This window comes from Bombina bombina, chromosome 4 (genome assembly GCF_027579735.1).
Source record: "Bombina bombina isolate aBomBom1 chromosome 4, aBomBom1.pri, whole genome shotgun sequence".
NCBI lineage: Eukaryota > Metazoa > Chordata > Amphibia > Anura > Bombinatoridae > Bombina > Bombina bombina.
In genome coordinates this window covers 92,288,104-92,315,761 of record NC_069502.1, presented here as the reverse complement: position 1 = coordinate 92,315,761, position 27,658 = coordinate 92,288,104, and the positions used below count along the sequence as shown (strand labels likewise).

The following is a 27,658-nucleotide window of genomic DNA, read 5'->3' as shown; positions in this document are numbered from 1 at the left end:
ATGAGGAAAGGGTTAAGCTGTCATGTGATGGAGTCAGGCAATGAGTCACATGACCAGGTTATATAAAGGGAAGAGTGCTGTGTTTGTTTAGTCTGTTTCCTTCAGTGCAGCCTTCAGACAGTCACAGCAGCACCCAGGTAAGTAATCGCCTGGCCTGTAAATTATTAGTGGTCACTTGTATACGCTCTAGAGGTGTAGGAAATAATCCTTGGTTTATGGTCAGTTGCAGTTTAGACCTTGTTTCAAAATGTGTAGTGGGCTGGATGGTAGCTATAGATTGCAGCTTTCTCTGGCAGCTACAGGGTTAATATAATTAACCGCGCCCCCTTTCTGGTGGATCAGTGCTCTGCAGATTGTTTTCCTGGTTCACAGACCCCACCCAGGTCACAAGACAAACGGGCATTCTCTATAATTACTGTCAGTCTTCCCTTTTTGTTATGGGTACACAACCCTAGCAATGCCCACACTGGGAGCTTTATGTTTCTCACATAGATCAATTCACCTTTAGGTAAATGTTAACGCTGCAGCTACCAGGAAGCTTATTGATTTACATAAGGATTTTAGTGTAAAACATAAGTGATGAAGCTCTATATGTTTTAATGCACTTTATAAACCTAGCTAGGGCTCAGAACAGTACTTGTATGTGGAATAGTAAATCTTTTTTCTCTCGGTAGTGTGACACTTAGGGAAGTATATGGTTTCCAGCTACTAATCTGACTTCTGCCCCTGTAAATTGCTGCTGTATAACACTTGTAGCAGTTTTATTTACTTTAACTGTTTGGCTGCCAAAAACGCATCCAGTGATCTATCTCCTTGATTACCATACAACCCTGGGGGTAATTAATGGTTAATAAACTACAGAACAATACCTTGTGGTGCAGCCTGTATGGTGGTGGAAGAAAGGGACTGACAGGATTCACAAATCCAGTCCTATTACCCTGACACAGCCTTTATTTTAAAAAATATCAGCAATTTGACTTCTCTCCCTTGGTTCAGTTGCCTTAGAATGTACAGTAACTTCTTGTGACATCCAAGATGTTTGTAGTTTGCACATAAAGCAATAGAGGGAATCAAATTCCAAAGCAGTTGTGAAATGGTCATCACAAAGTAATGTTATCATATTGTCAGGCTTGTGCAGGCCACAGTTTGCTGAAGATTGTTGAGTCATGAAATAAATCCCTTTAGTTTACTCTGGTTACTGTGCAGATAAAAAAAAAAAAAAAAACTTCCTCCCCCTAGCTGTAGAGATTTGGATATTTGACTGTTTTATTAAAGTACAAAGAAAATTCTTGTTTTAACCTATATGGTTAAACTTGGGCCTCTCCAGAGCTGCAATGCACCACTGGGAGCTAGCTCAGCATATTTGGTGAGCCAATGACGAGAGATGTGTTTGGCCACCAAACACCAGTAATGTAGGATATGTACACGTTTTTTTCAACAAAGGATATCAAGTGGACAAAGTAAATTTGAAAATAGAAGTGAAAATGTGTCAAATGAATTTCATGCTCTGCCTGAGTCATGCAGCTTTAAGTACAGTGTTCTGTTAACATGATTTAATATAGAATTTCAACTCCATTTATTACCTGGTGTTACTAGATTTATTTACAGAGCGGCAAGTCTTCTCAGATGCTTTAAAAAAAAACCCAGCTGGCAGTAGTTCATCTGAAGGGTACAGAGTACCTTGGGAATGTTTAGCAATGCCCATGTGGATGGGGCAGTCTGTGTTTAGTGGGGGTTTTAAATACCAAAATTCTGGAAAGCTTTGATCAGGATGTACTTTTTACTAGTGAAAACAATTGTCTGCTCATTTCCTGCTTTTTTGCTTCTGCCTCTTTATCTGTCTCAGTCTAAAAAATTGCCCAGTTTCTTACTTGCTCAGCAGTTGTGGGGAAATAAGTTGTTACACAGCAATACTGTGTATGCTGACCAGCTTTATCTGAAATGACGTGCCTGTGAGCAAGAATCTGTAAGCACTTTGTCATGTGACTGCAAGCAGGAGCCCTAAACGCACTAATTTCTTTTAAAATGTGTCTTTATGGTAGGAAAGATGTAACTTGTGTGGTTGCAGTTTATCTTTCTGCACCTGCCCTGATTGGTCAGTCCAGGCACATTCAGAGCTGTCCATATCTTTCCACAACAGATACAGAATATGCAATGGACTTGTGCCAATATTTCTTACAATGACATTTAAAACCTTTTATGTATAGTTTTGGCTGTAGTGATCATATGTGGATAAACTATGTATATGTGATGAGGGGGTAATGCCCAGGAAAAAAATGGGTAATTTGGACTAATTACTACAGGGTAGAATTTTCAGTGTTTGTTGAAATTACAATATTGGCGGTGTGGTGGTGGTGAAATTCTACGTACAATGACCTTTTACACTTATCAGTGTGTTGTATCTTGGCAGGGACCATACGCTTTTAGACTTGCCTGGAGTGGCTAAGCTGGGACAATCTGGTTGAAGGCTTGGTCCAACCCTCTACAGCAAACTGGTGGCAGCTACAGGGTTGGGTTAACAATTTAAGTCACCCTGTGTATGCATACTGGATGCTGCCATCTTAAAGCTTATGTATTTACATCCTATGATAAAGTGGTGAATATGCAGACAAAGGAAGCTGCCGGCTTTTACAGCTGTATTGTCTACTTTGATTTGGCACACAGCAGTAGGTTTAAATATGTTTTAAAATATACACACTTTGCCATCTTGAAGATTAGGTATTTTAATGACATTGTCCTTTATGAAGATGTCTGGTTTGATCAAACGCCACGGTAAAGGGACAGTCTACACCAATCTTTTTATCTAAAGATAGACCACTCCTTTACTACCCTTTCCCCAGCCAACTTTGTTCTATTCAGGGCTCAAAATTTCCTCTAGCCATTTTGGCGCGTGAAAGTTAGTGAATGTCTGCAAATTATCTAAAGGGATATTGTATATCCATGAAAGGGCAAGGATACGTGTTTTCCTCTAGGGCTATAGAGACTGGATTAGTGCTTAGACTTCTGAGAGGATAAACAGGAGAAGAGAGATTAAAGAAAATGGGAAAAAAGAGTTAAAAAGTAGTGGAGAAAATTAAAATATGGACTGAGAAGGGAGGAGTTAAAGAGATTGAAGAGAGGAGGGAGTGATAAGACAGATGAGATAAGTATAAACTTTTTGGGGGGCTGGCTAGTAGCTTAGGGCTTGACATTTTGAGCCGTGGTTATAAATATACTTTATAGCATTTAAACCTCAAAATTTCTGTCTTTTTAAGCCACTACAGAGCTCTTATTTGTTGTTTTTTAGCTTTTCACAATAAGACTGGTAATTCATGTATGCCATAGAGCTGCGCATCTTCACTTGTCTCACGATTCGATTCGATTACGATTATCATCGTAACGATTCGATACGATTCGATTCTACGATGCATCGCGATGCATCACGATTACTGCCTATGATTTTCATGATCTTGTTCTATTCCATATTTAATATATATATATATATATATATATATATATATATATATATATATATATATATATATATATATATATATACACACACACTTATATATATATATATATATATATATATATATATATACACATACACACATTTATTTATATATATATAGAGAGAGAGAGAGATCTATACATACACACACTATATATATATATATATATATATATATATATATTATATATATATATATATAGTGTGTGTGTGTATATATAATAATCTTTTAAACAACTGTGTAAGATGGAAGAGCACTTATAAACATAATGCTACAATATGCACAGATATGTATGTGTAGATTTATTTTACAAAGGAAAACCAGCAGCAGTGTACTCACTCAAACATTCTCACGGAGTACATGCAGACATCTGAAACCTGACCCAGAGAGCATTACCAATAGACCTCCTCTCACATGTTCCGGTCAGGAATTTTTATGACACCTATCCTAAAGAGCCGACAGCAGCCTCATGTAAACAGTGAATCTTTTCTTGTATTATAGATTCACTGTTTACTGTTGCGGTCTCTGCTGCATGTTTCCTCTCTGTCAGACCCCTAGCCCAAAGGAGCATTTGAGGGTTGCTGTAAAACTTTTGACTTGCTGTATCTAATAGCAACCCTCAAATGCTCCTTTGGGCTAGGGGTCTGACAGAGAGGAAACATGCAGCAGAGACCGCAACAGTAAACAGTGAATCTATAATACAAGAAAAGATTCACTGTTTACATGAGGCTGCTGTCGGCTCTTTAGGATAGGTGTCATAAAAATTCCTGACCGGAACATGTGAGAGGAGGTCTATTGGTAATGCTCTCTGGGTCAGGTATCTGCGCAGTGTGCACAGGAAGTCCTGATGTGGTGTAGCTGGGGGCTGTAACCAGATTAATCCTGACACAAATGCTGTCGGCTCGTCTGCTATGTGAGAGAGGCGGGGTCACGTGACGTTGCGCGATGATGTCACCCCTGAATCGATTCTGATCTGCACTGCATCGATGCAGCATCGTTAACAGGCTGCATCGCGATGCATCGCAGAATCGATTATTTTAGGCACCCCTAGTATGCCATATAGAGAACATTGTACTCTCATGGAGTTGTACATGACACTGCTCTAACTGGCTAAAATACAGTTCAATAGATAAGTCATGTAATAGGGGGCTGTCAGAAGAGGCTTAGATACAAGGTAATTAGAGGTAAAAAGTGTAAAATATCCATGTTGGTTATGCAAAACTGGGTAATACTTAAAGGGACACTGAACCCAAAATTTTTTCTTTCGTGATTCAGATAGAACATGACATTTTAAGCAACTTTCTAATTTACTCCCAATTATCATATTTTCTTCATTCTCTTGGTATCTTTATTTGAAATGCAAGAATGTAAGTTTAGATGCCGGCCTGTTTTTTGGTGAACTGGTGGATAAATTCATCCACAAATAAAGTGCTGTCCAGAGTACTGAACCCAAAAAAAGCTTAGCTGCATTCTTTTTCAAATAAAGATAGCAAGAGAAAACAAAGAAAAAATAGGAGTAAATTAGAAAGTTGCTTAAGAAAGAAAAAAAAATTGGGTTGTGTCCCTTTTTAAGGAGATTATCTCATTTTAAACAATAAAAAATCTAGAGTAGACTCTTTGGTAAGAAAATGGCTTGAAATATATTGTATAGAGTTCCTGATGCTAGGTATAGTTATCCTCAAACATTTGTTACACTAACAATTCCCTTTGTTGTAGGTATTAATGTATCAAATGATTTTTGGGACAATAAAAGTCCTTTTTTTCCCTTTTTAAAAAGGACACAAGCCCTCACATACATACTACATTGTTTCAGAGTTAATATCGCACAGTAAATGTTTTATGTAAGTAAGCATAAAACTAAAAATGTAATGTAGCTATGCATCAAACTTAAAACTTTACCATATTCACCTCTGGTTTTATCACTGCCAGAGGGCTTCAATGTATTTCTTTGGGAGTTAGGATGGCATGGAACGTTCTAGCAGCTTTCCCCCTTTGGCGAAGGCAAGGATCAGCAAGGGGGCATAACTAGCAGTATAGGCAGTACCCCATGATCCGATCCTGCCCTTGAAATCACATGACCTAATCAATCGCATGATTTCATTTTTACAAAGTGTTAACATCGTAACTTCGTTCCAATGTGAATGCTATCCTGCCACAAAAGGGTTAAACGTGTAGCCTTGCAAAATAAGTGAGTTTTTGCATTCACTCTTTCAGTAGCAAAGTTGCACACACCACTTGCATTATTTGGATGAGCTAATCCTACTTGAAACTGGAATAGCCAGTCATGTTGGCAAGTGCCATTGTTTTGCATTTCCTTCCCTTATATCAGTCTAATAGGGGACAGAGGAACATCAGTGTTAGGCTTAAATAGGAAAGCTAACAAAAGGGAAATTACATGGAGGACCAAATAAAGCGTATTGCAATAGTCTTACTATCCATAATTGAATTGCAGCCTTATGTCCCTTTTTAAAGGGAAACTAAACACATTTTTTTTTTTCTTTCATGATTTAGAGCATGCACTTTTAAGCAACTTTATTATTTACTCTTTTTTTTTTTTGTTCTCTTGCATTTTTATTTGAAAAAGCAGGAATCTAAGGAGCTGGCCCATTTTTGGTTCAGCACCTGGGTGACGCTTGCGGATTGTGTCCAGTGTTAATTTTGACTGCAAATTTTGATTTAGTTTTAGTCTTGACTAAAATGCCATTTTGGTTTTAGTTGTATTTTAGTTTCCTGAATTGTTTTTAGTAGACAATCCCAGTAGATTTTAGTGAACTAAAATCTAAGGGGTTTAAAGTATGAAGCAATGTTAGTACTTCCCTTCAGGTGCTCGCTGCCAGCCCTGGTTCTCCCAAACAGTATATAGAAGCAGAAAGTGTTAGAAATGGCGGTGCTGTCGCCTCCAGGGAACCAAGCTGCCCATGTCCTGAGTCAACCTTGTTGCTTTCACCGCCACAATAAAAGCTTCCAATAGTATAGCAGATTTCGGACAATGTGGTAGGCGCACAAACTGGTTATACTCACAAGATTGCAGTTAAAATAAGTCTTATTAAAATCAAAGGTGTCTTCAGGTTTTATTTAAAATACAGCTCAACGCGTTTTGGCTATAAAGCCTTTATCAAGAGCATAAAGTTAAAACAATTTCTGGAACAAATGGTTATAGCCTAGCAATATTAAAGGACCAGTCAACACATTTGCATAATCAACAAATGCAATAGCACTTAGTCTGAACTTCACATGAGTAGTAGATTTATTTTTTTTGTGACCATTTTACGTTAGGTCTTTCCACTCCCCTGTACCATGTGACAGCCATCCGCCAATCACAAATGCATACACGTACCATGTGACAGCCATCCACAAATGCATACACACTTATTCTTGCACATGCTCAGTAGGAGCTGGTGACAAAGTTTAAATATAAAGACTGCACATTTAGTTAATGGAAGTAAATTGGAAAGTGGTTTAAAATGGCATGTTCTATCTGAATCATGACAGTTTAATTTTGATTGCGTATCCCTTTAACAAACAAGTTTAGTCTCAAAACCCTGCCTGCCTTCAAGACGCCCATCCACAGGTCGCAGTGGCGTCACTAGGGTTGATGTCACCCGGTGCGGTAACTTATGGTGTCACCCCCCCCCAGAAAGCAGACACACAAACACAGGCACACACATACAAAAACTCAGACACTTAAAAACACACTCGGATGCACACACATCGAAAACACACTGACACACACAAACTCAGACACACACAAAATATGTAAACTGCATTAATTATAAAGCTCATGCCTAGTGCTGCTCAGCAGAGCATCAAATGAAACATAAACAGAGCACTCTAAAATAAAAATAAAATTCTGCTCTTACTCTGTTCCAAGTCTGTCAGTGCACAGCCCCGGGCCGCGTGTCTACCGCTTCTTATGGCCAATCACCTCTGCACTCTGCCCTCCCCTCCTACCTCTTCAGTGTGCACTTAGTGTACCGTGACCATACCGGTCTGGTGGACAGCATAAGTGGCTCCTTCACTTTAGAGACAGTGTCAGACAGTCATATAGTCAGGTGCCAGGCATCCCCCTCACGATTTCCCAGTTCCTGTTTAGAGAGACGGCACAGCAGTGAGGGACTCCACTGCTCCACACGTCAGTGAGCACAGATAGGCAGGCAGGTTTAGGCTAGCAGTCTCCAGTCCCACTAATGTTCACAAATGCCGGCCCCTCTAATAAAAAAAAATCTATGTATCCCTACATGTATTTCTTTGAATTTCAATAAAATAAAATAAAAAAAACTGTCACCCAGGTGCGGCCCGCACCCCCCTAGTGACGCCACTGACAGGTCGTGCTGTATTCAGCTTACATCAGGGCTGTATCAAATTCCTATCTTTTTATATCGGGAAGTGTAGAAATATACCAATGAAATTCAGTATGCCAAATGACTTAAATTTATGTTTACTCTTCCACATGACATGCACAAGGTCCTGGGATCGAGACAGAGTGGGACTACTGATTTCTTCATTGGTTGACACAAGGACATTTGACTGTTTATTTTTGTTGATTGGTCACTATCTTTATAGTGATTTTAATATTGATGTTGACAGATCGCAATAAGATGTTTATTTAGGGCACAACTTTTGCATTGTAACAATAGCTAATGGGGTTCATCATTTAGATTATCAACAGACGGTCTGTTCTCAGAATGGAAGCTTTTTATGTGGGGAAGTGTAAACATAAATGTATTTAAGGAATTTGGCATACTGAATGTCATTGGTATATATTTCTACACTTCCTGATAGGACTTGGATACAGCCCTGATGTAAGCTGAATTCAGCACACCTGTGGATGGGTATGTCTTGAAGGCAGGCAGGGTTTTGAGACTATAAATTTGTTAATATTGCTAGGCTATAACCATTTGTTCCAGAAATTGTTTAAACTTTATGCTCTTGATAAAGGCTTCTTTTAGCCGAAATGCGTTGAGCTGTAGTTTAAATAAAACCTGAAGACACCTTTGATTTTAATAAAAGGCTTATTTTAACTGTACTCTTGTGAGTAACCAGTTTGTGCACCTACCACATTGTCTGAAATCTGCTACACTATTGGGAGCTTTTATTTTGGAGGTGAAAGCAACAAGGTTGACTCAGAGGACGTGGGCAGCTTGGTTCCCTGGAGGAGACACAGCTCCGCCATTTCCAACACTTTCTGTTTAGTTAAAGTGTAATGCATTTCTCTATAATTTGCTAACTGATTATATACTCCAGTAGTAAACATAACACCTATTTATGGCATTAAGGTTTAAACATGCAATACAGACACAGATTTAGCGGTTGTAATAACATCTTTATTAAACTTCAGATTAAATAAAACCAAGTTTCATAAACAGAAGTGCAACTTTAAAATATAATAAAAAAAAAGTAAACTAACGCCATTGCACGTATTACCCAATATAAAAACTTTAACAGTTCTCTGTTAATTAAAAAAAAGTGTCAAGTAACTCAGCACAACAATATGTCTGCAGCTAGCACAGGCACCGCATAACTTAAACTCATACTCGTGGGTTATGATTATTTCTATAGGAAAAATCAATTGTTCAGATTTGAAAAAAATTGGCAATGATATTAACACAGCTCCAGAACTTCCAAACTTATTCTATACTGCTGGAGTAAAGGTTTATTAACCTGTGTTTATTTATGGTATTAAGGTTTGAACATGCAATACAGATTTAACTGTTGTGGTATAACATGTCTGTCTTAATTTTATTAAATTTTAAGTTTTTTAAATTTTACAAAAGAGCAGTAATTAGATATGGATTGATTATAACACCTTGCATAAAATGTTTGTCAGCAAATTTTGATTTAGTTTTAGTCAGTCTTTTGACTAAAATGCCATTTAAATCATCAATTTCTTTAGTTTGTCGACTAAACTAACACTGTCTAAATGTACCCACCATTCAGCAAGCACTATCCAGAGTGCTGAACCAAAAATGGGACGGCTCCTTAGATTCCTAATTTATCAAATGAAGATAGCAAGAGAATGAAGAAAAATAGATAATGGGTATAAACTAGAAAGTTGCTTAAAGGGACAGTTTACTTAAAAAAAAAATAAAAAAATTATCTTCTTTAATTTGTTCCCAATGATCCACTTTACCTGCTGGAGTGTATTAAATTGCTTCCAAGTATTTCCATTAACCTTATTTTGGCATTTAAATTTGTTTACTTTAGCCTGTGGTATCCCCACCCATCCTGAAAGTTTTTGGCCTCGAGGCCAAGCTGTGTTAACACAGCCAGTAGAAGAAATTACACTCCCAGTGGGGTATAGAAGAGTTATAACATGTTAATTTTTCCATTGTTCTCTCCAAGTATTGGTGATTGGTTTATGGACAGATATCAGATAAAGAAGCAGCTATATTTACACAATGAGATCTGATTATACCTACAAGCTCAACCCATTTTATTAGGTTGTGGCTTTAAAACACAAAATAAACTAATTCATATACACTCTTAAAAAGCAAATCTCATACATTTTATACTCTGCAGCTGGTAAAGTAATTGGAAACACATTAAGGGATAAACAATTTTATAGTATACTGTCCTTTTAACAGATGTGCTATCTGAATCATGAAAGAGAAAAAATGGGTTTAGTATCCCTTTAAGACCTTGGTCAGCACTTTGCTTTAATGTGACTTCACTTTAAACACAAATGCAAATAAATACATGTATATAAATATACGTTTTACCTCTGATTAACCTTTCATTTTAGCCAATTAGTGCAGTGTCTGCCACAATCCACGGGTGTGATAACAATGTTATCTATATGGTTTACATGAACTAGCTCTCCCCTGTTGTGAAAAGCAAATAAAAAAGCATGTGATAAGAGGCGGCCTTCAAGGGCTTAGAAATATCATGAGACTTCCTAGGTTTAGCTTTCAATTAAGATAACCAAGAGAAAAAAGCAAAATTGGTGATGAAAGTAAATTGGAAAGAAATTTAAAATTGCATGCCCTATTTGAAACTTTTTTTTTGGACTTGACTGTCCCTTTAATTGCAGACTACATTTTGACATACCTGGAGTATGCTATGACTGTTGCAAATAACAATTGTGCTCTTAAAAATGCATCAATTTTTAATGCAGTGCTCCCAAACATCCTGCATTTTATGGGATATTTAGATTTAGTAGCTCTGTCCTAGCACTATAAATATCCCAGCTTCACAAAGTAACTGCATCATGCCTGGTACTAATTGTTTTGGGCCCCACAAAGATAAATTAGTAAGCAACAGTAATATACACTCTGCTCTGTACAAGGGTTTTAAGGATAGATGAACCTGCACTAACAAAAGGCTGCATTAGGATTGAACATATTCGGCGCACACCTATGTTTAGACTTGCTGCTATGGCAGCCCCATCACGTTGTTCAGCCCCAGACTTCCCAATACCACAACTGTCACTAGCCTCCAGGTCCTGTATACAATCTGGGTAGTAATACTTAAATATGTATGTGCTGCACTTGGCTAGAATGGGAGATGTGTATTCAATAAAATCCTTGTGATTTTACTGGTCAGGCCTTAGATCTACAGGTTAACTGCAGTCTACCTTTTGGGTACTCATGCCAGAACAGCCTAGAAAATCGGTTTGCTCGGAACTAAACTTTGAGAGCCAAGCAAGGTAATGATGGAGTTAAACTGGTTTAAATGTTCTAGGACTGGAATATACATGAAAGTAAAAACACTTTAAGATGCTAATGGAATACTAAATTGCTGAGTGGTTTTACTATGCATTACTATTTAAACTGAAACATCAATGAGGATAAATGACAGTAGCTGGTAACTGAGGCATGGATGAATGCAGATTGCTACCTTACACAATTTGTCTGTACCTTGAGTTGTCGCCCATTAGCCAGGCCAGTTTTTTTTTTTTTATAGTTTATTTCAGGGTAGGTTATAAAGAATTAAGGCCAATCGGTAAACTATTAGATTTGGGTGAAGGTAATAAAGTACCTCCAGATGCAGCATATTTACTTTGTTGCCTCCACAAATCAGTCTATGCACCTCCCAAACTAAAGTTGGACATGAAACCCCGACATCTGTCATTCTGCAATATAGTACTCCAGACACGTGCATGCTCCTTAGCCTATCCACCCACATACTTATCCTCAAAGGATACCAAGAGAATTAACTTTGTTAGAAATACACTGGAATTTGTTCTTTTAAATTGTACTCTAGCTCAATAACGAAATATAAGGAGTTTGGTTTGGGGGTAACTTTTCATTGATTTCTAGGGGCAATGTGGGTGGGTTGTGGGCATGGTCAAAATGTACCATGACTGGGTTTGCTTGTTCTATAGTTAAAGGGACAGTTTACTCAAATATTCTCCCATTTAATTTGTTCCCAATGATCCATTTTACCTGCTGGAGTGTATTAAATTGTTTACAAGTATTTCCATTACCCTTATATTGGCATTTGAATTAGTTTATTTAGCCTGTGGTATCCCTACCCATCCTGAAAGTTTTTGGCCTTGAGGCCAAGCTGTGTTAACACAGCCAGTATAAGAAATTACACTTCCAGTGGGTTATAGAAGAGATAAGGTAATAAAATGTTGATTTTCCATTGTTCTCTCCAAGTATTGGTGATTGGTTTATGGACAGATATAAGATAAAGAAGCAGTTATATGTACACAATGTGATAAAGTAGTAAGATCTGATTATACCTACAAGCTCAACCCATTTTATTAGGTTGTGGCTTCAAACCACAAAATCGTTTAATTCATATACACAAACCTTAAAGCAAATCTCATACACTTTATACTCTGCAGCTGGTAAAAAAATGTAATTGGAAACACATTAAGGGAAAAACAATTATATTTTATTGAATGTGTTAGTGAGTAAAGCACACAAATGATCATTCAATCTCACTTAAATTCCAAACCCATATTACCACAGCAGACAAATTAAATCTAAAGTATATACAGGGACTGAGGGACATTGTTCATTACCAGGAAAGAAAAAAATTCAGCTTTTTTTTTTTTCAGACACAAATATTAAACATCAGTTTATTTAATTTTCTGTGATTGAAAATCATACAATTCAAATGTACCTTTTCTTCCTATGTGTGAACAATACGAGCAGACTCTGGTGGTCTCTGTCACGATATTGCTGCTGCGTTAACCCTCATTCCTCTGACCCAGCCCCCTTCTCCTCCGTGTAAGGCAGGGAAGTGACCTCATTTCAGGTCGGATTGTATCAACAGATTGAAACTTAAGCTCTAAAATGGTTACTGCCGTCACAACCAGACTAATTCTGCATAGCTAATGTCTGCTTAGTTGTGGTACAGAAACATTACACTATATAAAAATGCAGTGTTACCTGGAAGTGCAGCTGTAGATAATTGTCAATGCTGTGGCTAGTGCCCTGGGCAGCTGCCCGGTTTGCCCGCCCCTAAAAATGGTCCTGCCTGTGGAGTTATTTAGGAGTCTGCACTGATTGGTTACACTGCATGTCTATTAAAAGCACTGAGATAAGGGGGGAGTCTGCAGAGGCTTGGATACAAGGTAATACGTGTATTAATATAACCAGTCGGTTATGCAAAACTGGGGAATGGATAATAAAGATTCTTTTTAAACAATAATTATGGGGTGGACTATCACTGAGACCAACCTTTCACTGGTCTTCATAACAGTTGTAAAAGGATCTCAGCGAATGTCTGAATGTGTAAGAGGTCTTCTTTTTAATGCTCTTCTACACAGAAGGAAAGTATTAGAGTAACTTAGCTACATTAAACACTAAGTGCTATATTTAATCTATTCAAAGCAAAGTTGGGCTTTAATAGTATGTAAATTATTTTTTTCACAATTGTATTTGTTAAATTCTTGAAATAAGTAGGTTTTTTTTTTTTTTCTAAAACCCAATGAGTGCTGCTATGTTGAAATCTAGGTTTCCCAGTTTAATCTCCTATATCTTAAAGGACTTCTGCTGAGGAAGTTTCAGTGTGCAAGCAATCTATGTGTAAATCCCAATGTAAACCATGCAATTGTAAGTGTGCCTTCTGTGGGCCAATTGGGTAGAGATATAAATGATCTCCTAATGATCAATCACTGTGTGTAATGTAGCATGTCTAGGCTTGTGTGGGTAAATGTAATTCCAGGATTTTTTTTTTGCTTTGCAGAACGGTTTTATGGAGCACTGTATCTTGCAATCTTTTTATTTTTTGTTGTTGTAGGAGTTCTACAGCAATGTGGCAGCCCGTGGTCCTGTTTTTCCTGACCTCCCTTGCCAGTGCACGGCATGTCCCTCACTTTGCACCCCTGTCCCAGGACATGATCAGCTACATCAACAAGATCAACACCACCTGGACAGTAAGTAGCCAACAGCAGATGAGCATGACTTGCAAGGCTCTGCAGAGGTGGTGAGCCAAGCCCAGCTGTGACCCACCAGCAAATGTTGCCTAATTTAACAATGATCTATATTGAAACTAAGTATCAAGCAATAATAGTTTAAAGGGACATATTTTAAACATTCTAATTGGGTTAAAGCATGTAAAATTTGGGGGTTTAACTCAGGAGGGAGTGCAGATCCTGAGTAAATATAGCCAGTTATTGGCAGGGATGTGGGACTACTGATTGGCACACCAGCTGTTTCCTGCTTGGGACCAGCATTTTCCAAGTGGGGACTTTGTTCCACAAAGTGCAGAAATTATATGCACTAACAGCATGTTAAAAGGGACATGAAATAAATTATTCCCCCCCCCCCCCCAATTTACTTTTATTCATCTTGTCTCCTTAGAGTAGCAATGCACTACTGGGAGCTAGCTGAACACCTTGTTTATGCCAATCAGCAGCTAGCTCTCAGCTCCTACCTAGGTAGACTTTCAACAAAGGGTAACATTAGTGATCAGAGGGAGGAGTGTGGGGGGGGGGGGGCTTTTAGGGACCGCTACACTACAAAATAAATTAAACTAAATTAGGTACTGGGATATAGTTGCCAACTCTAACCGTTCCCCCCCCCCCCCCCCCATAGGTGCCCATCTTACAAACTATATGGAAAGTATGAGTCTAAGGGGATCCTACACTGCAGAAAATAAATACATTTATATAATTAAAAAAAAAAAAAAACTTAATGCTGGCTATGTGCCAGTATCGAAGATGGTCAGAAGTGTGGGTAGGGGGAGAGCTGTTTGGGAGGGATCAGTGAAGTGGGAGGGTAATCCCTGCATTCAAATACCCAAACCAGCTAACTAACCCCTTTACTACTGGGAATTTCATAAGTGTGTGGTGTGCAGTTGCTATTAATGGCCTACTAATTGCAAAGCCATGCATGTCTGTTTCTGAACAATAGACCCCAGGGAACCTTTTACAACTGTAGCAAAAACATAGAAAAAACTTCAGCAAGCCTCGACGTAAAAAAATCCATATACTTTATTTAAATGACAAAAGCACAAGGCAATGAGAACCATACACTCAGCTGGTAATAAGCGTCGTACGCGTTTTGGCAATATGTAGCCTTACTCATAACCTTTTACAACTATTTGTCTTATGACTGTCACTGCAGTAGTGTATTTCAGTGAGAAGCCCAGTATGTTGGCCAAGGTTTTTTTTTTTTCTTAGAAATTCCTGGTAGCTAGGGAGTTAATGACATGCACAGCAATGAAGTATATTGCAAAGCAGTTTTACTACATATAACAAAACCTGTTATCTCAGGTGTTTAATGTCCCTTTCATCATGAAGCTGGATGGACTCCCATACATTTTATCTATACCATTCATTGTTTAGCTATTCAAAGCTAAAGTTAATCTAAGAGTTAAACTCTTCAGAACCTGCTGGTGCATTGCGCTAATTTACTCTCCCTGAAGCCTCTTGTGCATGCCTTACTGCATAACTAGCGGCGCTAGATAAACTAAGGAGTGGAAAATTATTGGTATTTGGCAAGGTCTAATAACTTGAACACTTGAGTAAACACAGCCCCCCCCCAAAAAAAAGTGTCTTCATATGCAAGTTTAATTTTATGCCGAAATGTTTAACTCGGTAACTGGTGGGACAGACATTCATGCCTCCTCATATGAATAACTTTGTCCATTGCCCCAGAATTTTTTTTTTTTTTTTACTCCTAGCTGCTCAAACACCCCTTAAATGTACTATGACATATGGAGCAATCGCTAGATCCTGTAATGGGTTTTCAGGGTTGCATTAAAAGACAATTCAATCAGAAAATGTAATTAATCTTACATTTGCCTCTCTCGCAAATTGTTCAGCTAGAATGTACGACTTATTTTATTTTTTTATTTAAAGGACCACTCAATGCAGTAGAATCCGATAATTAACAAGTGCTTATTTAGACAGGGCAATAACTACTCCGAAAAAAAAATATTTATTTGAAATTCAGACATTTATTTTTTCTCCCAATTTGCTGGCACCCTGTATCATGTGACAGACATCAGCCAATCAGACTAGTATACATATACCCTGTGAGGTTGTGCACATGCTCAGTAGAATCCTGTTCCCCATAAAGTGTGCAAACATTTAATAGAAGTAAATTGTCTTAAAACGGCATGCTCTGAGTCATAAGTTTATTTTGACTTTAGTGTCCCTTTAAGTCTCTAGGGAGGAAAAAAATCCCTCAACACATTGCAGCTTCTGAGGAAGACTGACTCCTGTGTATATAGCTAAATGGCTCTCCATCTGTGTCCTACTGAGAAGCTTCAATGTGTTTCAAGCAGTTGACCTTAGTGCTTTGCTGTAAATAATTATCTAGTCTTGAAGGGATATCTTGTTAGCCAGTGGCACTTATTTATTTACGTTTTTCTCTTTAGGCTGGACACAACTTTATAAATGCAGATGTGAGTTATGTGAAGAAACTCTGTGGTACAGTTCTTGGAGGTCCAAAGCTAAAAACAAGGTGAGTGAGCATTTGGTCACATGCTTAATGTGACACACTTCTGCTTTCCTGTGGTTCCAGCTGATGACATTAATGGTTTTGTCCCACACAGATGCTTTACAAAGTTCAGCTTCTCTGTTTGCCGCTATCACTAAGCATTGCAGAATACACGGTTTAGATGGACTTGTGAAAGCTGGACTTGTTAATTACAGTATCTGTAACATTTACTGATAGTCATTTCTATTAAAAAAAGACTGTTCTGTGGTTATTGCTTCATTCTTGTCACATTTAATGTGAACTAATCATTTATTTGGTTTTCTGGAAGCCCTCCAGGATTTCTGGCTTATAGCATTTACTCTGAATGATCCCAGAAAAGGTTTTTTTAGTGACTAATAGGGCAGTTGTAAGAGGCATCTGATCCTGACTGTTTAATGTATATTTTGCATACACCAGTAACATTCTCCATTTTTTTTTTTCTCTCCCTCTGAAAGGGTCTCATTTGCTGGAGCAATGAATCTGCCAGATAGCTTTGATTCCCGTACAGCTTGGCCAAACTGCCCAACTATCCAAGAGGTCAGAGATCAAGGCTCTTGTGGTTCTTGCTGGGTAAGAAGCTTTACATATGACAAATGATTCAGAAATATAGGCTTTTTTCTTTTGCGCTATCACCTTAAACTGTACAAAAAAATGTTTAACTTCAGTTCTCAAATGTATTTAATAGGCTAGACTTTTAATGTCAGCTGTCCTGTGCTATGGGCCAGTTATGCTTTCTGATACTTAAGGTCCCCTGTATGCATATACATAAAATGTTGTTTGGTTTTTTTCAGGCCTTTGGAGCAGTGGAGGCAATATCTGACCGCGTCTGTGTACACTCTAATGGAAAAGTGAACGTGGAAGTATCTGCAGAGGATCTTCTGTCCTGCTGTGGCAGTGAGTGTGGCATGGGGTAAGAACACATCACACTTCATATCCTCAGTTATGTATAATCATTAGTAACCCATACCTACAAACTAATTCTAAAAGAGCTCTACTGTAAAAAAATAAAAAAATAAAAAAAATATTCTGAAATGTAGCAGTTTTGTTACATGACCAATACCTTCCCCACCCCTTGAAAGGAATAAAGACATTGCAACACTTTGCTAAACCTGCATAAGATTGATTTTTCCAATTACATACCAGAGAACATTCTAAAAATATTTTCTTAATATATATATATATATTTAGTTGTCCAAGTAGGAAACACTTTATAAAGGGTTTTGGATTTTGGTGTATCTGTAAACTAAACAAAGTGATAACAATAATTGATATAATTTAGACAATATTTACATATCATAATACAGCTTATACATACTACCTAAAGGTAGTTTTATAATATCTTTTGAATAAACAGAAAAATAGTACAGTAATCAGACAGGTAAGTTGTTTGGTTTGTTCTTGTGTTCTAAAATGCTAATGCTCTTATACATAACAAAGAAGTTTAACTTTGTTATAGGGGAAAAAAGTTCCCTATATGTTGTAGATTTGTACCTGTACTATTATTGGTAACCCAAAAGGGACATAAGTTAAAGGAACATTAAACTCTACAACTTACTAGTCACCATGCTATTTTTCCTCATAAGCCTGCTACAGTCTTCAGTCATTTTTTTCTTTTAACCCCTTAACATTGTTAGTCAAGCTCTGCGTCTTCACACTGGGTGCCACAATTTAGGAGCTTAATGTTGTGTATCTATTACTCTGCAAAAAGATATAACTCTTCCGATGTCTGAGCTAAATAGAAGTGAGGTATAGCTGTCAAACTGGTAACATGAAAGCAAAAGGTGCCACAATTGCCTAGTAAAGTGATGGTGAACCTTGGCACTCCAGATGTTTCAGAACTATTTCCCATGATGCTTAGGCACTCTGCAGTTCAGTCAAACATCATGGAAAATTTAGTTCTTGAACATATGGAGTGCCAAGGTTGGCCATCACTGGCCTAGTACCACTAAACCAAATATTAAAGGTAAGACAAATGGATACTCACAAACATGATGCACCCAATGGTGCTAATGGATCAGGCTGGAACTTCACAGTAGTCCCAGCTCACTGAATGGAAACAAACTGTAGTCCAACACAGGAAAGTTCCGGGGAATCGCCACCAACACCTGTATGCGAATATAAAGAGAACCACCATGGCCTGGTACAGTTGGGTAAAGCAGAGTTGATTGTTCAGGTTACACTTACAAAATTGATAGCACCTCCAGGTGCAATACAGGTAGGCTGGGGCTTCTCGGCTGACTGAACTCCACTGCCAAACAGGTTAACCTCTAAGTCCCAAGATATGGGATAAAATCCAAACAGCAGCAAGTAAATATAATAAATGTCTTTGTTTAAAAGCAACAAGTTTCTCAGCCTCTCTAGGGCTGTTTCTTCAGGCTATTGTACAAAACATTAAAAAAATAGACTTGCTATTTAACAGGTAACAAACACTCTGGTGAATAATTGAGTTTCATCTGTGTTGTAGCCTCATTTCATTTGGCCACCATGGTAACAGATAGTAAACATCTATACATAGAGAGATAAGGCAATATTAATTACAAAATAAGATCCTAATACATGTTAGTAAACATTATCTATACATCGAGATATAAGGCAATATTATCGGTTACCATGGTGGCCAATTGAAATGAGGCTACAACACACAGATGAAACTCGTTAAGTTTTGGGACTTGGAGGTTTCCTGTTTAGCAGTGGAGTTCAGGTGGCTGAGAAGCCCCAGCCTACCTGTATTGCACCTGGAGGTGCTCTCCATTTTGTAAGTGTAACCTGAACAATCAACTCTGCTTTACCCAACTATACTAGGCCATGGTGGTTTGTTTCTTTTTCCCATACAGGGGTTGGTGGTGGTTTCCTGTGTTGGACTACAGTTTGTTTCTATTCAGTGAGCTGGACTACTGAAGTTCCAGCCTGTTAGCGCTATTAGGTGCATCATGTTTGAGTATCCGTTTGTCTTACCTTTAATATTTGGTTTGGTGGTACTAAGCCATTGTGGCTTTTTTTTTTTTTTCTTCCACCAGGACTGATACAGTACTGATTAGGAAGCACCCCCTATGGGAGGTTTGTACTAGTACAACTTTCCCATTTAAAAAAAAAAAACTGGTAACATCTCAGAACTCAAGAAAATAGAGACACTCACTAACAGAACAATAGCTAGAAAAACTTGTCCACAAGGCCAGTGCCACTCAGGGTGCAGTCTTTTTGCACACTGCCTTTTCACAGAGAAAAAATATCCTGTAGCATATCAGTCTGATCCTGCCCAATGACAGTCCAGCACCGAAATACCAGGCAATTCTTCTCTGAACAAGACAAACCCCAGATGTACGTTTCAGCCTCACTGACGAGGCCCACAGAAGGCCGAAACGATCGCCTGGGGTTGTTGTTTCTCTTGTTCATTGGGAAGGGTCAGACTGATATGCTACAGGATATTTTTTCTGTGAAGGGGCATAGTGTGCTAAAAGAGTATGCACCCTAAAATGAACAGGCACGGAAGTTTTCTTAGCATTTGTTGTCTCAGCTGAGTGCTTTTTTTTTTTTTTTTTTTTTTTTTTTTTATATTAACATCTCAGAACTGTCACAGGATCTAACAATATGCGCCCTACAAGATGGAGGTACCAGTATAAAATGCAGAGTTTTAGAAACGTAATTATTTAAACTAAGAAAACTGCTTTTTAAGACGGTTGCAGGTACAGGGAAAACAATAGCATGGTTAGTACCACTGCTAGTGTAGTTGTACTTGGCTGTTTAATGTTCCTTTAAGTAGGCAAAGAATGAGGTCTGAGGCAATAAGTAACTGGATACTTACTAGTGCAGCCATTTCCAACATGAGTAAACCTGGTCAAGTTTAAAGGGATATTTATATTGAAAACCTTGCAGTGTACTTCCTTATTTTGTCTGTTTTCCTTAGAATTTTAAATCTGAAAATGACTACTTCCCACAATCCCAAAGAAGTTAGTGTGCATTATGTGAAATTGTGATCAGTGCAGGAGCTCATTTTGTCTAAAGTGGCCACAGCAAAGAAGCTGAAACCTGGTCTCTTTACCGCAAAATGATGCAAATTTGCTAAGAAAAGTACAGTTTGAAGTGTTAAAACATTTTGCAATCTCTTGCAATGCACTAAATTCACTGATGCATAGATTAAATCATTTTAAATATCTAACAATGTTTAACCTATTTCATCAATATGACTTGTGCCTACATTTACTTATGTATTTAGCACTGTGGATCAGGAGTATGTGGCACTAAATAGGTTTACTTAGTGTTACAAAAACACCTGTAGGTATCCTAGTTAAAGGGACACTGTACCCAAAAATTTTCTTTCGTGATTCAGATTGATCATAACATTTTAAGCAACGCTCTAATTTACTCATAATCAAATTTTCTTCATTCTCTTGGTATCTTTATTTGAAATGCAAGAATGTAAGTTTAGATGCCGGCCTATTTTTGGTGAACAACATGGGTTGTCCTTACTGATTGGTGGATAAATTCATCCACCAATAAAAAAGTGCTGTCCAGAGTAATGAAACCAAAAAAAAAGCTTAGATGCCTTCTTCAAAAAATGATAGCAAGAGAACGAAGAAATTGATAATAGGAGTAAATTGGAAAGTTGCTTAAAATTGCATGCTCTTTCTGAATTATAAAAGAAATGAGTACAGTGTCCCTTTAACTGACGCACAATAGAATGTTAGAGCTTTAGTAGACATGCCCTATATTTTTTTTTTTTTTTGGTCCATTCACTAGCTGTAATGGTGGCTACCCAGGGGGTGCTTGGAATTACTGGACGGAGCGTGGCCTGGTATCCGGAGGCTTGTATGACTCGCATGTTGGTGAGTAGATCTCGTCTTTCCTTATGCACATAAGAGGTTTTTGTTTGTTTTGATCTAACTTGCAAAAAGTGTTTTTGTACAATAGGAAATGGACTGGATATACTTGTCAGACACCTTCATTGCTGGCATAAAATGTAGTCTTGGAGCAGTCTAATGTTTACCAAATAGTGTAACTTACTACTCCTGTTCCTAGTGAGGCCATAAATTCTGTAACCTGTTTTCTTCAACATACTGCAAATATAAATAGGAGGTGTCGGTAACAAGCGGCATTTATCAGAATTTTGCTTTAGTCTCCAGGAGGTGTAGGGCAGCACATAGTGGTGGTAAATGTCTGGTTTTAAATTTAACTTGGAGTTGAGAAACTGGACCATTCAAATTAGAAGTCTTAAGACAGATCACATGTGATCTAGCAGCAGGTTTAATCATATTTTGAATATAACAGCGAGCACAACATTGCAGATAAATATGTTGTCTAATAGTAAATGTGACTCACCACTTTTGTTTGCCTACAGTCTTAATGGAAAAGCTAAGTTTCAGTTTTTTAGTGAATAAGATGGGAGGACAGACACTGTAAAATTACAATATTTCCCCTTAATTCTCTGCATTAGGTTAGGCATAACATATGGAAAATATTTTTTTCACTTTTTTTTTATATTTGAAATAGCTGGTTTTGTTAAATTGCCTGTTCTCAAGGGCTGAACCTGCTGGTAAAGCTAATGTTATCTGGCTAAATGTTTCTATAAAATGGTAATTGTGGCTAAATAGACTAATATTTTCAGTATAGGTGAAAAAGGAGTCTTCAGAATTCTTGTTTAAAGAGATGATCCCTTTATTACCCATTCCCTAGTTTTGCATAGTAAACGCTGTTAAAGTGATACCTTCCTTGTATCTAAGCCTCTGCAGACTGCCCCTTTCAGTTCTTTTGACTCTTGCATTGGCCAATCAGTGCTGACTCCTAGATAACATTGTGCTACATGATTTCACTGTCTAGCTGTGAAACAGTCAATGTACTGAGATAAGAGGTGGCCTTCAAAGGTTTGGAAATTGGCATATGAGCCTACCTAGGTTTAGCTTTCAACAAAATACCAAGAGAACAAAGCAAATTTGATGATAAAAGTAAATTGGGAAAGTTGTTTAAAATTGCATGTCCTATCTGAAATTTTACTTTTGTGAGTACAACATCCCTTCAAGCTCATGATTTTTAATCCAGTATATCCAGATCCTTTTGTGCCACATATTAAGAACACCCTGCTTTCACTACAACTCCACCATAACCTGTTTTTTAATGCAGAGCTTATATTGCTTGGGTGGTGACAAGACTAATTCTATATAGAAGGCTGTACAAGGAATTTTCAGCTTACAGCAGGGCACAAGTTAATCTCCATCTGGCTATCGGCGACTGCTAGATTTGATGAATACTTAAAGGGACGGTATACTGTAAAAGTTTTTCCCTTAATGTAGAAAAAAGCAATAGAGGCGCCAATGGTGATTCAAGAGCACTTGTAATAAGTGATATACACAAGGTACTCACATGTATAGAAGGCAATCAGTTATGCCTATAGAGACAGGCTGGATTTCTACAGCAATCCAGCTGGCTGATCCAAGAGACAAAGGCAGGATACTGGTGTGAAGGGTTCTCACCCTAAACGTAGCGTAGCAATAGACCATACACAGCACTCAGAGTAGGTAAAATTAAAAACATATTTATTAAAAAAGTATATAAAAGTTTACCACTCATCTCAGTGCCAAAATAAGTTATGGCTAGTGGAGAAACAGTGCAACGCGTTTCTCAGATACTGTTTCCTGCCTGAGGAAACAGTATCTGAGAAACGCGTTGCACTGTTTCTCCACTAGCCATAACTTATTTTGGCACTGAGATGAGTGGTAAACTTTTATATACTTTTTTAATAAATATGTTTTTAATTTTACCTACTCTGAGTGCTGTGTATGGTCTATTGCTACGCTACGTTTAGGGTGAGAACCCTTCACACCAGTATCCTGCCTTTGTCTCTTGGATCAGCCAGCTGGATTGCTGTAGAAATCCAGCCTGTCTCTATAGGCATAACTGATTGCCTTCTATACATGTGAGTACCTTGTGTATATCACTTGTTACAAGTGCTCTTGAATCACCATTGATCTGCACCATTGGCGCCTCTATCTATTGCTTTTTTTTCTACAGATTGTCTTCTATTGGATGCCGTTAAGAGAGCTGCCCCTATGATCAGCTAGCTGGACTGCTGATGAAATCCAGCCTGCCCCTATTGGCATAATTGATTGCCTTCTACACAAGTGAGTACCCTGTGTTCGCCTAACATCAGCTTCATATAAGAATCACCATTGATCTGCACCATTGGCGCCTCTTCCCTCCTGTTTTTTTCCCTTAATGTGTTTACAATTGCGTGTTTTGTTTTTTTTACCAACTGCAGAGTAAAAAAAATATGAATTAGCTATTTAAGGTTTATTTGTGTATATTAAAGCTCTGATTTTGTGTTTTGAAACCACAACCTAATAAAATGGGGTGAGCTTGTAGGTATAATCAGATTCATTACTGTATCACATTGTGTACATATACATGTTTCTCTTATCTGTCCATAAAACAATCACCAGTACTTGGAGAGAACAATGGAAAATCAACATTGTATTACCTTATCTCTGCTATATCCCACTGGGAGTGTAATTTCTTCTGCTGGCTGTGTTTACAAAGCTTATCTATAGCTTGGATCTGTGGCCACAAACTTTAAGAATAGGTGGGGATACCACATGCTAAATCAACAATTTCAAATGCCAATATAAGGGTAAAGTAGCTACTGGTAAACAATTTAATATACTCAGGTAAAGTGGATCATTGGGAACAAATTAAAGGGGAGAAAAAATGAGTAAACTGTCCCTTTTTAAAGGGACTTTAAAACCCAACTTTCCTGATTCATAGGATACAGCTGTAGTAAACTATCACTTATTCATATAACATTTACTTCATATTTTTTGTTGGAAGACCAGCAATGCACTACTGTGAGCTGAGCTCATCTGGTGAGACAGTGATGAGAATAATTTGTGGCCATCAATCTGCAAGTATCAAGATACCAAAAGAACAAAGAGAATTGAATTATTTAATTAAAATCACATGCTCTGAATTGTGAAACCTTTTTAGCTTCTTGTCCCTTTAACATTGTGCAAACAATCAAATTCATAAACGGCTTTTAAAACCTTTTCTCTGCTAGGTATATAAATTTGTAACTTGTCTAAGTACATTTTATAATGAGAGAATTTGAGGACTGTAAGGATTCCTCTTCAGGTGTTAACCAATGGTTAAATGGTATAACATAATAACCATCTTTTAATATCTAGGCTGCAGACCATACTCCATCCCACCATGCGAGCACCATGTGAATGGCTCACGCCCTGCCTGCAAGGGAGAGGAGGGCGACACCCCTAAGTGCCAGAAGCAATGTGAAGACGGCTACACCCCCTCCTACCAGAAGGACAAACACTTTGGTGAGACCGCTCCCCCTGTACAGAGACTGCAGCTGATCTGATTGCAATGGTTTAGCCTTTAGCAAATGGGCATCTATAGCAAATGGGCAGCTATAGTTTCCCACCTTCACTTATTCTAGGTTCCAGGCTGAACTTTACTAGCAGTATTAATTTGTCATGTTAAGATGTTAAGCTTATTTTAACCTTATCCCTTTGTTGTATAAATTACCTATGTTTCCTGTCGTGGTGTCCACTCTTAACTGTCAGATTGCAGAAGAGCTATGGTCAGTGGTTAAACAGCTCTCTCTGTTTCAGGTGATACCTCCTACAGTGTCCCCAGTAGCGAACAGGAGATCATGGCTGAGATTTACAAGAATGGCCCTGTAGAGGGAGCTTTCCTTGTGTTTGCCGATTTCCCCCTTTATAAATCGGGTAAGTAACAGCAGTGGGCATGCAATTAAAATGCACCAAATTGTGTAATAGAAAATGAGAATGTAGTCTAAACTTATCGGGTCCCAGAAATCTGACAGGTTAAGGCACATAATTTACTGAATTCCTTATAGTTATACTTGTAGTATTTTTTTTGTTCCCTTTTTCCTGTAATTTAACTCTGAAAACTGTTAACATTCGAAGCAAATACTTCAAATCCTTACTATAGAATATAACTGGGTCAAATTTAACAGGAGATGGTATATCCCTGAACTGCAAAACAATGCAAACTTTAAGCTGTGGGGCTTAAATATAAGGAATATAAAGATTTTATTGTAACATTACTTCCATAAGTACCAAGAGCATTTTGTATAGTGGTTCCAACACATTGTGCTTCTGATGTACACAAAGTATAGACGTATGGTCTTAACCTTTCATAATTTAATCTATCTGAAAATAAAATTCAAATGATTTGGTAACTGAGCAGAACACCACAAAAAATAATTGTATATGGGTACCTTTTTTTAGACAATTATGCAACTGCTACTTGTTCTAGGTGTGTATCGCCACATCACTGGAGATGAACTGGGAGGACACGCCATTAAGGTTCTTGGATGGGGTGTGGAAGATGGAACTAAATACTGGCTGTGTGCCAACTCCTGGAATACAGACTGGGGTGATAATGGTATGAAAGAAGTCTCCCATATCTGTACTCAATATGCAGTGCTTTACAATAGACTTAGATACTATCAGGTTTCAGTTTAAAAGTAGGATAAAGCTAGAACATGTGGGTTTTGATTTATTTTTTTTAGACTAATTTCCATCTCTTGTGATATCATCTGTAGAATAGACTAAGGCAGGCTCAGGAGCAGCAATGCACTACTGGGAGCTAGCTGCATATTGTTGGCTGCCCTTTTGCCAATACATCAGGTGAGACTGACAAACATAAGTAGCCATCATTAGTGCGTTGTTGGTGCTGAACGTAGTAAATTTGCAAGTTATTTAACATTCCACGCTTATAGCTGAGTTTAATTTTGACTTCACTATAGCTTTATAGATTACAAGAGATTTTGCAGGTGCAGACAATCTGTACGGCACTAATGTCTAATTCTACATGCCACACCAGTCCTGTTTACTAGGGAGTGCAGTCTATGCATGCAGCATTCTGGGGGAAAAGCTACACAATTACGATACTGATTCTGAACTGCTTCTTTCCCCAGGTTTCTTTAAAATCGTCCGTGGAGAGGATCATTGCGGAATAGAGTCCGAGATCGTTGCTGGAGTTCCAAAATCTTAGTCTCCTAACTTCAAATATCTAATTTTAGCTCAAATTATTTTAAGAACTTTTTTTTTTAATTGAGGCTGTAAATGTGAACAATTTATTTTGTTTTTAACTGACTTAATCTGAAAGCAGGAGCTAGCTAGGGTTGAACAATTCCATCTGCATGATTATCCAATGGATATTAGAGGTCACTTAAATAGTTATGACTAGATTTTCCTCGGCACAAAGTTTCTAAACTTAACATGTAGTGATGAAACTTAGCTTAGTCTCCCTGTTTGTCGCCTTATGTCTGCTCAGTTTGGCACTGACCTGTAATTCATATCCTTTAGAGTATGACAAAGGGAAGTACATTCAGGAATTCTTATCGGATTTAGTTAGGAGGAACATGAAATGCTGCTGGTTGTGATCATTGGTTTGAGTGTCTGACTTTCTTTTCTGGAGTCTTCTGGGCTTGACTCATTTTACCCTTTGCAAAAGATTCTTCCTGTTGTATTTATGGGAAAACCAGTTAACTGAAGGGAGACATCTATTTGCTTTTTAGCCAATTCTGCAGTTATACAAAGTGTAAAGTTTAATTTTATGAAAATTATGCAGGATGTTTTTAAAGCTGCCAACTGAATTTGTTTTCAGCAGGGTCCTTAACAAACCACTATAGTTGGCAGTGGCATTGTGGCTTTACAAATTTTGTTAAACTGTCAATTTGTTTTTTACCAATAAAATGCCTTGTTTTAAAAGTAATGTGTGTAATTATATGGCGATAATCATTACTTTTGTATAAATACATTACTAGTTGCCTTTACCTGAACTTCTGGAATTGCATTAATTTTTAAATAGGCAATAAGCCTGCCCAGAGGGCAGTCTGTTTAACAAATACAAGCTAAAGTTACAAAAAATTAAAGTAAAATTACAGGAAAAAATAAACAAAGCTATCTAAAATAAAAAATCCCCCCCTAAATCTAATACTAAACTACCAATAGCCTTTAAAAGGGCCTTTTGTAGGGCATTGCCTTAAGTTAAACAGCTTTTACTTACAAAAATTACCAATTACCCCCTAACAGTAAAACCCCCACCCACCAAACTTAACACAAAAAACTTAAACTATCCATTGCCCCTGAAGGGGCATTTGTATGGGCCTTGCCATAAAAAGGCAATCGGCTCTATTCCATCCTAAAACTAAGCTCCAAATAGGTATTCACCGTTCCAGAAGTCCGGCGGAGAAGGTCTTCGTCCAGAACGAAGGCGGAGCGGCATTGTCTTCCCCGATGCGTTCCTCGGCAG

General features: G+C 37.8%; 1 protein-coding gene across 1 annotated transcript; it reads left to right on the top strand.

Annotated features, from left to right (window-relative positions):
* CTSB (cathepsin B) lies at positions 1-27,118 on the top strand. The gene is made up of 10 exons (XM_053709550.1): positions 1-137; positions 13,689-13,824; positions 16,275-16,360; positions 16,831-16,945; positions 17,167-17,285; positions 21,113-21,198; positions 24,544-24,690; positions 24,985-25,101; positions 25,655-25,783; positions 26,319-27,118. Exons 2-10 carry the CDS (start codon positions 13,702-13,704, stop codon positions 26,393-26,395), a joined length of 999 nt encoding a protein of 332 aa, XP_053565525.1. The 5' UTR covers positions 1-137; positions 13,689-13,701; the 3' UTR covers positions 26,396-27,118.
* Positions 27,119-27,658: the final 540 nt, after the last annotated feature.